Raw genomic sequence first — 15054 nt, 5'->3', positions numbered from 1 at the left:
CAGTGTGGCTCCAGTCATGTGCAGACTCCTGAGACCAGCTGGGATAAATCAGTGATGTTAACGACTGAAAAGGGAAATCTTGCTGGGAAACGCATCCTTAACCTTATTATGCATTGTCTGAGGGCCTGTAGAATCCCAGCTGAATCTGCTGTGTCAGAGCAGAGAATGGCTATTTGTATGATGCCCTACATGTTATAATGACCAGTTAGTATTTTATTAAAGCAGAGCTGCCAGGGTCTGGGACGGAGGGATGGGGATGTTTACTGTCCTGGCAGCGCTGAGACCAGGCTCACTCTGTTACACAGCTGCAGGGCACAGTGTAGCTCCCCAGGCCAGCGCTGCTGGGCACAGCCAGAGCAATACAGGACAGCCAGGGGGGAGCAGCTGAGAGCCCACAGCCCCTGGGAATTACAGATAGAGCTCATGTTTAGCATCACTGTTTTCATGTAGCCATAAAAAGAAATGTTTGTGGCATTTTAGGGTCTGAGCAGGAATATTGGCTCCGTTGAAATCAGCAGCACAACTCCCCCTGAATTCCACACAGACAAGACTTAACTCTGTCAGTGCAGAGGCACTCAGGGTTATTGATTTCCTTGCTGCGATTGTCTTTACTAGAACCACAAACATCAGCCACATGCATTAAACAGGGATAGATAAATAAGGAAAACTGAAAACATGAGAAGAAAGTCTACAGCTCCATCTAGCATAAATTGTTCCCATTTATATATTTTCTTCCCTGCTCTCATCTGAATTAGGACAAAGAATTCTCTGAGATGCAATTTATGTAATATCAAGACACCCAAAATGCTAGTTTTTACTGAAAATTCTTGACCCGGCATTTTCTACCAACTCCACTAAAAGGAAATCAATGTCTCCAGTTTGGATTTTTCCCAAGGAATTTTCTTTCCATATCTGAAAGCATCTTGTGTTCACAAAACCACTTACAAGTAAATGTGATCAGAATGACATTGATTAAATTTGGGTAAATAACAAGCCTTGGGTAGAAGTGCAGGACTTGGTAGTTGGAGTTCACTTGGGTTCCTATTGATATCTGGTTTATATTTTTATTTTAAGAAAGAAGACAAACTCTCTATATCCCTAAAAGAGAGGGGGGAAAAAGACCTCTTTTGAAGTGTGTTACTGTTTATTAATACCCCTCACTGGACTCAACACTTCTGCACAAGGAGCGCGCTCAGCAGCCTTGTCCCTTGACCACCTGTCCCAGTTAACCTTCTCCTTTACCTGTGTCTTTCTGGCAGAAGATGCCCAGATACCTTTGGGAGGGAGTGTTTGCAGCATGGCAGTGCAGAACTGCAGCCACGATGGGTTTGCCAGCATGCAACACCCAGCTCCAGCACAGCTGAGCCCCGCTGCCACCAGCATGCTGCAGCAACTGTGCTTGGCAGGCTAGCGGGGCACGCAAAAGCATGCTGCCGCCATTCAGCTCCAAAACAAGGGCTAAATCTCCTTCCAGGCTGAGACAGAGCTTCCTCTGGCTGGATTCTGGCAGCTCTGGAGAAAAGCCAGGTCCCAGCCAGGAGCAGTGCCAGCAGTGGTGGGGCTGATGGAAGCAGCAGCTGGTAGGCAAAGCTTGTGGGCAGGCCAGCTGGCAGCACTGTGGTCATTATTTCCAGGATCTGTGGATCCTGATCAAATAAAAGGGAAGCCTTCATCAGCTGAAGCATATCAGCTGCTTTCTCTGGAAGGAGTGGATTTAGGGGTAGGAAGCTGTGATCCCTGATAGCAACAGCAGAAATTTTGTGCCCTGCCTCTCACCAGGTGGGAAATAATAGCTACCTCCTTGCTGCCTGCAAGAGGCTGGCCAGCATTTTGGGTGGCATGAGTGGTTTCAGCAGGGCAGCAGGGTAGTTTGAGGAGGTTTTAAATCACTGCTGGGTGTAGTGCATTGACTCATTAGGCTGCATCACACCCTCAAACACCCAAGCGATTTGCTCAAATGTTGTTTTTAATTATTGTAGTTCATCAAGCCATCAGTGACTGTTCAGTGAAAAACTACTGAACTATTCAGAAAGTGTCACTGTAAGTTGAATGTACCAGTAGCTAATACAGGTGTCATAAATGTGTTATTTTATGTCAATGGTAGTCTTATGAAGTATATACTTCTGTTTTCTCATTGTAGGCAGCTAGACCAAAAACTTTAAAATAAACCTTTTCAAGAAAATTGGTAATTTTTATCTAATGCTCTCAATATTCAGCTTGAGCCAATATTTACCTATTAAATCAGACTGAAGTTAAAATAAAGAATGAATGATAAGTATTTATTTAAACTTTGGAAGCCCCCCTCTTTCCTTTCTTTCTTATCTCGGTTTTCTTGATTATCAGCTTGCTGTCACTAATTGCCACACCTAATCACTTTTCTACTAGGAAGCATCCTGGAACTGATAGGAACCAAATATTTGGAAATATGAGCTATATTTGTTTAAAAACATACCCATTCTGGGAGAGGGAATGTTAATGAAGAGTACCCCACATGAACATTACTTGGCAGGGTGCTGGTTCCTGTGCTGGGCCACACCACAAAGCAGGGGCACCCACCCCTGATTTAAGTTAATGGCAAAGTGTCACTTGACATCCATAAGGTCCATACTTCTTGTGGAGAGGAACATAAGGGTTCATGGGGAATCACCCTGTGCACACTGAGTTGGAGGTGGATTTGCTGCGCCCACCCCTTGCAGAGGGGAAAGAGCATCATGAGAGCCTGGCGCATGCTCCCAGAGGATGCTGTCGCTGCCATTCCACCCCATGGCCCACCCTGGAGCTGGCTGACATCCTCCTTTCTGCTTCACCTGCTGTGTTTCTCTGCCCAGGTGATCTTCCGAGCCCTGTCACCGCCTTATGCCGCGGAGGACCCATACAGCGCGGAAGCCCAGGCGCAGCTGAAGATCACCAACCTGCGCGTGCGGCTGCTGGAGCGGCAGGGCTGCCCCTGCCTCCCGGCCAGCCCAGCCCCACAGCCCCCGCCATCCCTGCACTATGCCATCTATGACTTCATCGTGAAGGGCAGCTGCTTCTGCAATGGCCACGCTGACCACTGCATCCCTGTCGCTGGATTCAAGCCCATCAAGGCGTCTGGGGTTCTCCACGTGGTACGTACATGCACCCAATGATGTCTGCACTGCAGAAAGTGGAGTTTTAAAAACAGTCAGGGATGGTATAGAGTATGGTACAGGTCTAAGCATGCGATATTTGACATGTGATGCCCTAGATTCCAAGCACAGTGAGCAGAAATGGTCTTTACAAAGGAGGTGGGTCTCCATGTGGGACTGAAGTGCTGAGCTTCCTTTGTGTCTTGGTGTGGGACTCTCACCCTTCAAAGGTGCTCCACGTAATTTATTAATTTCAGATAGATCTTTAAAAATATTTAAACTGCTGACACTCTTCTCTGCCCAAATGCTAACTTGCAGTAACAGAATATCTAAAAGATAAAAAATGTAGGGCATTCTGATAACAAAGAAGGAGGAGAGCTTCTCTGAAGGTACCAGGTATCATGTGACTACCATTGTTTCTGGAGGATCCAAGGATATTGGGTTGGGTCTTGAACCAAGGGGATAGAGATGGATTTTGACTCTCACTCACGGGCTTTCCATTGCACTTTGCAATACCTCTCTCTGGAAAAAAACCCCTGTGCTCTGCTTTCCCATCACAGAAGCTCTGAGCTCAAATCCCTAAGGACTCGCCAAGACCTAAACTCCAGGGAAGCAAGAGCAAATAACCCATAGGGCAGGTGATGGGCACAGCAGTGGCCAACACATTGGATGCCTGTGGCATGGCATGCCTGCACCCAGCCAGTCCAGGGACACTTGCTGCCCCCAGCACATCTTATCCTTTCTGCCCATCTAGGCTGGCTCTGACAGCCCTGGCTTTGCTGGCAGAGGAGCAGTAGGGAAAGTCGGAGCAGCCAGACATACTGCACTGAATAATGTTAGAAAGAGAAAAATCATTAAAAAAAAGAAGGCAGTTAGTCAAGGTAAGGGGTCCAGCTCTTCAGAGAGCTCTCATTTCACTTAAATTACAGTCTCAGACATGAAGCAGACAGCATGTTTCCCTTCTAATAGAGCTAGCCTTGCAACATCTTGAAGGAATACCAGCTTGAAAGTGTGCAGCACTGTGATTGATAAGACTGTTTCAAGTAGCAGTACTCTGCTTTCCACAGATGTCCCCTGAGCGAAAGTCTTTGAAAGGAGCTGTTTGCTCAGGATTATTTTGGTGGGATACAATTGCACGGGAGCGTGCCCTGGAGCACCACTGAGAGTTGTAACAGAGCCTGCAGCCAAATAGGCTTCCAGTATGGCTACAGCCTACGGCAACTGTAGTGTGCAGGTAACAGGCAGTGCTGTGGGAAGGAAGCAAGTGCCAAAATCGCACTGAAAACAGAGCAAGAAATAGCAACAAACCCCTGCACTGGCCCCGAGGGGGAAATTCAACTCTGGTTATAAATGTTTATGTGGCAGGAGTCCCAAAGGTGACGTTTCTACAGTGAGGCTGACTCATTTTACTGTATCATACACCTCATCCTGCATGTCCTGTGGGAGATATGCCAGTGTAGGGGTGACACAGCCCCATGGTTTGCAGGGAGGATCAAAGCACGGTAAGAGCTTTCCTCTCCCAATACCACATTTTCCATCATAGAACTGGGGCAGTTTTGGCTGAGCCTAGACCGTGCCAGGCTCCTGTGGCATGAGGCTACTGCTATTCAGGGACTGCAGTGACAGCCGCCTCGTGCAACCCAGCCTGGGGTTTGCCAGTGCAATGTCTGTGGCTGTTTAAGTGGTAGAAGTCAAAAAACTTCTGAAAAGACAGTAGGATTTCAGAGAGGGAGCATTTTTATATATTTCACCCGAAAAACTCACAGAAAATATAATTCTGAAGAATTATGACCAATCATTCAAGAGGGAGATGGAGACTTCAGTATAGTCTTTATGTAACTCTATCCACCAAGGGTTTTATCAGAACCATCACTGCAAAACTGAGGACAACAAAAGCAGGGAAGCACAGTAGCATTTCACAATATGATTATAAAATCTGGCTCTGTTTTTATGCTTGTTTAGACAAGAGCACTGCTGAAGAATATGCCCTAAGTTAGAGAGTCAACATCAAAATTTAAGTATGTTTAAGATTGTTTAAAAAAAACCAAACAACTTCTCAAAAAAAATCTATGTGCAGGTTTTCTTAACCCCCCCCCACTTGTTCTCAGCCTACAGGCAAAATCCTAACTTGCAGCCTTAGTTTCAGTCCCTGCTTGGCCAGCAGAAGACCCGGGTGTGATACATTTATTTTTCTCTTGGGCTGCTTTGGGCAGTAAGTCGGGGTATCCCAGCAGCACTAAGCCAGGTGCCAGGTCTCAGCCAGATCTCACAAAGTGACCAGGAGCATTTCAGCCACCTCACCCAGAGATGATCTGACAAAACAGCGTGGGTATGTGAGAATGCTGGGGGCTGCTGCTCTGGCAGGTTTGGTGCAGGGTTCTGACCCAAGGGGCCAGGACGGTCAGCTTGGGACATGGGCCCACCTGCTGCCTCAGGATTCCTCCTGTTGGATGTATTTTTTCTTGAAATCTTGACAATTGTGTGCTGAGAAGGTGGCAGCTTTGAAGGTAAATATTGTGAATGGCTGAAGTGAGACTGCAAGTCCACTTGGCCATGAGATAATACTGGCTTCGGACACCTTCAGGGATGCAAACAGGGTGGCTTCATGAACAAAGAGGGGCTCCTTCCACCCTGGCAGAAGCAGCTGTAGCTCCATTCACTGGAGTGGGGAAACCTCAGTCTGCAATTTGTCTGAGTCAAGTCAAAGCAAAGTTCAACTTTACAGAGTCTGATAAGAGATTTGTTTCTGTGCCCTCATCACCATCTAGCTGCAAAACTCTCCATGATGCTCCTCTCTTGCTGGCAATTCCCCCACCTACCATTTCTCCTAAAATATAATGGAATTTGTGTAGGAAAACTCTGGTTTTGTTTGAGTATCAGGAATGCCATGTCAGCCTTTAGGTGAATTCTGAATATACATGTGGAACTTCTGCTCTAGAGGAAGATATACTTCCATAAGCTCCTCAGGAAGACTACAGAGAAGACCTGGCTGCCTTCCTAGGATGGCAAGGGCTGCTCCTTGTGGGTAGTACGATCCTGACTGTCCCTTGTTGTACACTTGTGTGCAACAGACAACTGTCAGGTTGATACAGATACACTTTCTCTCTTTCCTACTTCTCCCAATTTTATTCAAAGGGTCACTACCCAAATCTCATCAGCAACAGCCCAATGCATACCCAGGAAAAGATATGCATGGACAAACAGACGTCTTACCATACCATGCTAAGCAGTTGATCACTTTGTGAGCTGCATTACATGGCAAACCATAAATATGAGCAGACAAAAGAATTCACATATATAGGAGATCCCTCCTGATCTTCAGTGGCCATGAGAAAACTGTTTTTTCCTCTGATCTGTGGCACAGGAGCTTCTCACCCTTTGCCAGTACCTCCGCACATGGGGCCGTTGTAGTGCATGCTTGGCTTCTTACCAGCTAAAGCATCCCTGCTTGCAGCTATGGCAAGTGTCATGCAAGAGGAGAGGCAAGTGTTGTGCAAGCCTGGAGATAAGTAGGATCTTGCAATTTAGGGCTCCAAAGTGGGGAAAGCAAACCCAGAGGTACCTCACCTGGGTTGTGCAGTTCTGTCTCAAGGTGAGAGCTGGAGTTCATCCATCTCAGAGACTCCTTGGCCCTCCCTGGATCTGGATTCGTGCAAGTTAGCCAGCTGATCTCGCCAGGCTCCTTCCATAGTTATGAAGGTCAGGATCCTGGGTGGACTAAGATACTCCGCTGAAGCACTTCTGTGTAGTTAGGCAGGGTGAATATTCCCCCCCCCCCGCTTCCCATGTGGCCAACCCAGTGGCTGTTATAAATTGTTATCATGCTACTGACATCAAAAGATGTTCAAGGTCTTCCAGAGCAACGCTGACAGAAGCCTATTGTACAAGGAATTAAAAAAAACCCACCACACAGCCCCCACACCCTGGACAACAAGCTTTGTATTCTCTCCCAAGAATGAGATAGGATATGAGAATTTTCTCATGCATAAATTTGGTTGTCTGGTGCTTTGGGAAAAGAATACCTCCCCGTGTGCTGACAGCCACCAGTAGGCATTGGTTCTAAAACCGGCACAGCAGTTTGAGCACAACAGAGTTTAAAAGCTATGGCTAGAGACTCAGTGTGAATGCTGCCATTTTCCCTTAGGCTGGTACCATGCCCATTTTCCATGAAATTAAAAAAAAAAAAAAAAAAAGGAGAGAGAGAAAAAAAAAAAAAACAGTTTTAGCAGTTCTAAAAGGAAATTCTATTAAAAGCAGTTGCCCCTCCCAGCTATTTAGACTGTTTATGCTATCAGGTCTTTGGGACATTGATTTTCTTTTAGTGTGCATTTGTGTTGGACTCCACATAGTGGCTGAGTTCTTACAATATAAATCAATTCATAACAGGTGACTGAAAGCATTTTTCCCCCAGCTCAGCATTCTTTGTCACTGCCCAACATTTTGGAACATGATAAATATGGGGGAAAGTATTTTATAGGATTTGACTAAAGAAAAAGCCCTATGTATTTGCAATCCGAAAGGAAGCGCTGGAAGATTATAATTTGGCAACAAAAGGCTCTGGAAGGAAGCATGCCCTAGCAACTGTCTTTGTATGGAGAAATCAGTCACTCGTTTATCTTACAGAAGGCAACTTTTGTAACACTGTTTGCATTGTGCCCTCTAATGACTGACGTTGCGACGGGGCTGTCAAGCTAAGAAGGGGAACAGTGTGAAAGTGAACTGGGATATAAAGACCCCATGACAAAATGAAAAATGTTATAAGAAGGCCTTGCTGCTTAAATGAGTCAGGAGCCGTGTGAATGCTTAAAGGAGTGAGACATGCTGGGAATTGTGTCTGTGTATTTAGTGATGCTCCATAATGACCCTAGTGGGTACGCCTTACAGTTAACTATAAGTTGAAGTGAATGAAAAGGGAGGAAAATATGTCCTCTTTCCCCTGTCAATGCACAGGGATCACATTCTGCCTTCACAAAAGTGCTGAGATGCTGGAGATATCCTGAAGGCCAGGTATGTCATTTCCCCCGTCTACCTTGGGTCCCAGCAGAGCTGCTGGGCTGGTTTCTCAGCCTCGTCTCCCAGCTGCTCCATGGCATGACAGGGCATTTGCATGGCAGACCAGTCTTGCAAGTGGCCCTCCTACAGCTCTTACAGACATTAATTTGCCCAGTGTAGGCAGTCTGTTGGCTGTTTTTCACCTGCTGCCACTTCCCTTCTCTTCCTATTACCCCTTCTTGTCCTATCTTTCTCGTATTTCTAGCTCTCATAGTATTTCTTTATAACTAAAAAAATACACATCTACCTATGGGCTGCAAGAAAGGGCTTGCTAGTATCCACCTTTTTTTTGTTTCCAATGCATAAAAATGTTTTCTGTCATGCTGGAATTATGTAAAAGAAAGAAGATATTTTCTTCAATGGGATAAAGCTAGGTTGGAGAGACTTTTTAAAGCAGAGCTATTTTGGGGGTAATCATTATAATGCTATTCTAAGAGAATAAATACATCAGCTTGAGGCAAGATTTTTGAATCACTTAGGTCTGACTTTTCATTAAACTTCTGTGAAAAAGGAATATGGAAAAGAAGGTACTAACTGAATGGTTGCACTGAGAAGCAAGCTGTTAAAGACTCTGTTTCCCTCTGCTCACTGGGTTCAGCTGCCCATTTAGCTGTTTTGCTTATTCATTAGTGGGTCTGCACCCCACGCTCTACCTGGCCTAGAGGGGTTGGGGCCACTATGAGATCTGAGGGGACCTTGGAGAGGCAAAGTTTTCTCAACCTGTTTAAGTAGCAGGGCTGTAAAGGCACGGCACCATCAGAATTGGGAAACCTGCTGACTTTTCCAAAGCTTACTCCCAAAGATTGGAGTCTGGGTAGTGCTTCTGATACAGAAGCGGGGTCAGCCAGGCTGTTGCATCCCATAACTCTGCAGGTGTTCACCCAAACTTGAATCCCACTGAGATTATGAGTCCCCAGCCCTGCAGCGAGCAGGGGCACACAGGTTTGCATTGACGTGTGCATCACAGGCTGGGCTACTGAAAAGCCATGCCAGGCCCTGCCCAGGTGAGCAGAGGGCATGTGGGATCCACAGTGGGATCTGCACCTGGGAAGGAGCAGCTGATGGCGGCTGGTTGTGATAAACCCTGAGGAAAGGTAACTGCAAAGCAGCATCGTTATGATAAGGATGGGGAACACATTCCTCCCGGCAACAGTTTTTAAATTACATACAACCTCTTTTTTTGGAGTTCACATACAGATTAATATTAATATGTTGGTGCACAGCTATTCAGTGGTTTACTTATTAGCTCTGCATGCCAAATTAATGGTGGAACAGTAGGTTCTTGGGATTCTGTTCTGTTGTATTTTCACCCTCCTTCCTTTATTCCAGCAATGCAGCATGCTCTATTATACTGTACTTGGGTTTTCAGAAAATCTGAGCTCTTACTCTTTGGAACCATGAATGCTCCTTGGCGGGGCATTTTGCCTTGCTCTCTGCTGGTGTCTTGGGATGCTTAATTCTTTGAGGGTTTCTGAGGTGCTGCTGAGTTTCAGATGAGTTTTTGGATTATTAATGCTGAGCAGCCGTTGGATGATTGATTGGGTCCCCACTGATTCTTTGTATGGCTTTGGCAAGGAGTAAGCTGAATTTGGAGGGTAAGGCTACAGGCTGTGGGCACAGGAAGGGGAAGCACACATCCCTAAAGTAATCTCAAGGGTCCCCATGTCTGAGACAATTTCTGTTTGCAATTCTTCTCCCACGTCCTTCTCACTTTGGCATCATGATTGCAAAAGCACCAAAGGACCCCCTGGTTTTGACCATGGCACCCTCTGACTCCTTCAGGTCACCTTCTCTTCCTGATCATGTCCTGGGTCTGGTGGGTCCCTCTACCCTTAAAGCTGGGACAGTCCTGTGAGGAAGGATTTCTGAAGGATTTCTGTGGTCACAGATGTGGTTCAGGCTAGTACAACCTGTCTAGCCATAACCACTCAATGGCCAAAGGGCTTGCAAGAAACTCCTACCAAAAGTGGCATCAAAGAGTTAGGACACCATCAAAACCACCACAAGATGACCAGTACAGGTTTAGTCATTTTCTATTTCCAAGCAGGTGTGTATGCTTTCAAATGTGTGTGAAGTGAATCTGTAACGTTGGTTTCTGTGTGGATCCTGTCTAAAAAATACGAGAGAGAGAAATTCAGTGAAGAGCAGTAATTTAGGAAAGTGAGGCATCTGAGAGTTTGAAGAATATTTTGTTGGTGGTAGCAATAATGAAAATGTGAAAACACAAGACACACTTTGAGAACTAAGTATACCCTCCAAATCTGTTGTTTCTTTTCTATATTTACTTCTCATTCTTCTCAAACATGAGCACACGTTTAAGCTTATATCAATACGGTAAGCCAGACACACCAAGTAGCATCTGCAGTGAGATCAACTAATACCTGTGATGAGGCCAGATAGCACAGAAAACAATGTTAGCTTAGTATCTTCACTTTGGCTTAGATGCTTGTGCGTTCTGACTCCATCTGTACCTATCCATTGCTTACACAGCCCAGTTGCTGTTCTGTATTGTTTGATGATCTGACATTTTAACAAGGCAGGAATGAATTTTAAATGTTTTTGAAAGATTGCTATTTTCATTTCTGCTGAAAAGTCTTTGAAGGACTTTCCAGGTCAGTTTTGACATTTTTTCTGTGCTGGTTACATTTGACTCCTGTGAGATAGCAGCTGAAATCTATTCATTATGAATGAATAAATCAGAAAGTCATCATTCACCAGTAGTGTGTGTGGTGTGTGCATGCACATATGTAACAAGCAGGAACTGTTTACAACATGTTCAAGGTCCTCTTCTGTTTTGTTTACTGTTGAGGCTTTTCAAAGGAACCTTTTGTGGCGGTCTCAGCAGCAATTCATGCAGTTAGGAACAGCGCACTTGTAAAACCACAAGTTAAACAGCGTGGAAGGGAGCACTTTCCAGCAGCAGTTAAAGCCATGCCCCAGCTCCGGGCTGGAGCACCAGGCACCCCAACTATCCTGTGTTCCTCTTGATGCCAAAAGCAGCCAGCAGCTGGTGCAGCTCCATTGGCTTTATGGCCAACTTGTGTCATGAGCACAGGGCTACTGAGGCCCCCAGCTCGTTACTGAGCAGCAGGAGAAGCTGAACCATGTACTTAAAAGCAAAATGTGGAGCAGAGTAAAGCTACAAGCACAGGCACATATCAAAATGGCTACAGTAGGTAGCTACCTGCCATGCTCCATGGGAAAAGGCAGGGCCTTCAGCCTTGCCAGCAGAGCCATGCTGCTGCAGAGCTTGGTTTTGTTGCAGCCAGGCACTGCCAGGCTGCTCATGCCCTCTGGCTACATCCTGTTTTCGTTGCATTTGCCAATAGGGTGAGTAATGCCAGCGACTGACAGAGCAGCTGGCACCAAGTGTGCTGTGCTGGCTTTTCATCTCTAATTACCCCCTTACACTGGGCTGTCTAGCTGTTAAATTATCTGTCATGAACATGTCCGAGTATAGTCAGTCATGGGCCTTCTGCTATCCTTGATTCTTCCTTTGTGGGGGAAAAATTCTGCCTAGGATGAGTAGATATTTATGTTTCAGGGGGTTGGTTTTATTTTTTCTCATACTTATTTGTGTTGGAGATGGCTGGGGATACAGAGCTAGGTGCTGAGATTGTAGGTGCTATTCCTGCAGTACTGCAAAGGTGTATTCATGTTTATGAGAGAGAAAAAGAGAAAGGTTTTACAGTGTTTCCCAAGGATGCTTTGAATCTTGGCTTCTTTTAATCTCTCCTGGAAATTCATGCTGCATCTGGCAACTGCTAAAGACCCTTTTAGATCTCAAAAAGGAAGAAAAAAAGGTACAATTCTACAATACCATGACATGCAGATCTACACGTACTGACCTAATTGAAAGTGTAACTACAGAATATTTGCCCTTGGCTGAACTAGACATCATGTTATATCCCTCTTTCTAGTCAATGCAATAGCATGTAGCTGGCCTGCTATTTCCTGTGTGTGGGCATTGCTTGTGCCCCAGAGACTCTGGCCTTTGCTGTGGGTGATCCTTGCTCTCTTTCCCCTATTAGGTCCATGGGAAATGCATGTGCAAGCACAACACCGCAGGGTCCCACTGCCAGCACTGCGCCCCGCTCTACAATGACCAGCCTTGGCAGGCTGCCGACGGCAAAACCGGAGCCCCCAAAGAGTGTCAGTGTAAGTAGCCAGTCAGGAATGGCGTCTCCAGAGCCTCTGCCAGAGTGAAATCCTTCCTCCATGCGTGCCTCTCTCCCATCTGTCCAAGAGGCAGCACATCCTGGGGTGGGTGGGTGGTAGTCTCCAAGCAGCTCAGTGAGTGAAGAGCCACTGCCACGCCCCTGCCCAGCACCCACCACATGTTTGTGTGGCAAGGACAGCCCTGTTTGCACAGCCTCTCATGTGGAAATCCTCACGAGACCATGATGTCTGTTGGTTTGGCCTTTCTCTGGGACCCAAGTGCATCTCCTGGAGATATGGTCTGCTGCTGTGGGCAGACTGCAGGCTGCCCAGGGTACCTAGGAGGTGACAAGGGGCCAGATTTTTCCCCTCCATAGACACCACTGACAAACATGTTTGCAGGAGGTACGGCTTTCTGCTGCTGGATGTGGGCTCTGCTTACCCCTAGGCACTGAGGGTGGGAGGAGCCTTGGGCTCTGGAGGTTTGAGGATTAGTTGTGCAGTGCCAAGGAGGATACTTAGGGTGAGTGCTGGAAGCAGGGGAATGCAGACGTCATGGGGCCGTCTGCTTCAGTAACAGCAGCAGTCTAGTCAGAAGGGCGCTGAGGACTAACCACACCATCCCTCACACACCTCTCCTCCACCTGCCTTTTTTCTCCATCAGCTGCAGGGAACATCCTGACAGCATGCTCATGGCACATGTTGTATAGGGCAGTGCTGATTTCTAAAGCTGAGATGGAAAGATCCTTCCTCAGCACGACCCATGAATGTAGGAGTCTCTCTGTCCTGGCCTGACCACCTGTGGCTGCCCTTGTACTGGAAAAGCTGTATTGGAAATAAAAGAGTTAAAGAAAATACTTAAATGTTATCTCCAGATGTTGGGAAGTGTGGATGAAAATGTAGTGATACTTCATGCATCTGAATGAATAACAGGTTCACAGGTCAAGTCCCCATTCCAAAATGTGGTTTGAGTTTTTGTGTCTCTTTTCTCTAAATCACTATGTGTCACTGCCTTAATGAGTCTTTCTGTTCTCTTTGGCTTTGCCTCAGCGTGCAAGTGTAATGGGCATGCCGACACTTGTCATTTTGACATGGATGCGTGGCTGGCATCGGGCAATCGCAGTGGCGGTGTCTGCGACAACTGTCAGCACAACACAGAAGGGCAGCACTGCCAGCGCTGCAAGCTGGGCTTCTACCGCGACCTCAGGAAGCCCTTCTCTGCCCCAGACGCCTGCAAACGTAAGTCAGCCACCTTGTACTAGTGAAGGGCTTCTCAAGTGGGAAGGTATCAAATGAAAGGTGAGATCTTCTTGCCCCTCCTTGGAGGAATCTTCTTGCTTCAGTGAAGGACAGGGAGCTCTTGGAATTCTCTTTGTGATACTACTTGCAAAAAGCAGTGGTGATATTTGCAGGGTGAAAGTCTGCAGATGCTGTTGATAAATCCATCCCAAGGATCCCTGTAGCCTGAGGACAGGGGAAGAGAGATGATTCATTTACTTTCTCCTATTGCTATTTTTGGAGAGGAAAACTGCATCTTGTTTTCGTGCTTTCCTTGTTTGGTGATTGTTGCAACCTCAGAATCAGGTTCCTCAGCCAGCACGGTGCAGCCGATAAATAGCATTGCCCACCAGTTCATGTTCACAGCAGCAGCAGGTGGGTATGGAAGGACAGACAGGAAAACAAGTTAAGTGATATTCCAGGAGGTGGGACACTGAGGAGGCAAGACTAAAGGCACTGATTCAAGCACATGTGAAATTAAATCTTTCCCATGCAAAGAAGCAATCCAAAAGTCACACTCCCCAGGGACCACTGTGAGGATGGTGACTCACCATGGGGGACTCCAGATCCCCAGATCATGCTGAGAACATTACACTGGTCAGCTAAATATGAGGTGCAGGCATGCCCTCCTCTCTGAGCCTACAGCTGCCCACTGGCTTCACCACATTTCTCCTCGCTGACTCACTTACTGTGAGGGGGACCTTCATAAGTGACAGAAAGAAATCCAGCTGACACCCTGCCTGTGTCTTTTGAGGAGACACTGAGCACATCTCTCTCCTCTCAGGGAGAAGTACCTGCATGTAAAGGAAGAGGAAACCCTCCTGCAGCAGGGAGCTGCACCCCAGGCTGGGAGGGTGGTGAGGTTTCACTTTTTTCATTGAGGTCTCGTGGGGAACAACTGGTTTTGTCCCTCTCCCTTGCTGCATGTCATCCTCATGAGATTCCCAGCAGCCCCACCAGTTTGTTGCAGGGGTCCTCCTCCTCTCCACCTTTAGCTCATTGCAAGGAGGGGCAGCAACAGCTGAACTGCCTGTCTTACGAGCCTAGTTCTCTGTGGAAATAGAATTGATCACAGTTCCCCATTGCTTGTGTAAATAATTACTTCGCTGCTGTACACAATTATTTTTTTTTTAAAAGTGAATTTAATGACTTTAAAAGGTTCATTACCTACTTGTATACATCAAAGTTCTAAGTCTCCTCTGAAACATCAGATGCTTTTTCTCCTTAATTATTGCCAGAACTTAGTCAATGAACTTTTGGGTTGGAGTCTCATTAGTAAAAAGACAGGTTTAAGTATTGCATTTAGACCCAAAGCAGAGGCTATATGGTTTTTTCTAACTCATTGATTCATCCTTGCTGAATAAAAAAAGAACTAATAGGATTAATTGACTGCTGGTAGATAATGCAGAACAGAAGATTGAAATAAATTCTGCATGGGACCCTCAAGCTCTGAAACATC

General features: G+C 46.3%; 1 protein-coding gene across 3 annotated transcripts in view; it reads left to right on the top strand.

Moving 5' to 3' along the window:
* The window catches only part of NTN4 (netrin 4), a 48164-nt gene that overhangs the window by 18502 nt on the left and 14608 nt on the right, over positions 1–15054 (top strand). For all 3 annotated transcript variants that reach the window (XM_042026058.1, XM_042026040.1, XM_042026049.1), the window contains exons 3-5: positions 2829–3107; positions 12191–12317; positions 13368–13556. In XM_042026058.1, coding sequence (XP_041881992.1) covers positions 2829–3107; positions 12191–12317; positions 13368–13556 — 595 coding nt within the window. The remainder of the gene's footprint in view (positions 1–2828; positions 3108–12190; positions 12318–13367; positions 13557–15054) is intronic.

The sequence above is a fragment of the Corvus kubaryi genome, unplaced genomic scaffold (assembly GCF_017639235.1).
Source record: "Corvus kubaryi isolate FWS band 111438036 unplaced genomic scaffold, C.kubaryi_AGA036_p1.0 129, whole genome shotgun sequence".
Classification (NCBI taxonomy): Eukaryota; Metazoa; Chordata; class Aves; order Passeriformes; family Corvidae; genus Corvus; species Corvus kubaryi.
This window is presented reverse-complemented; position numbering and strand designations above follow the sequence as displayed.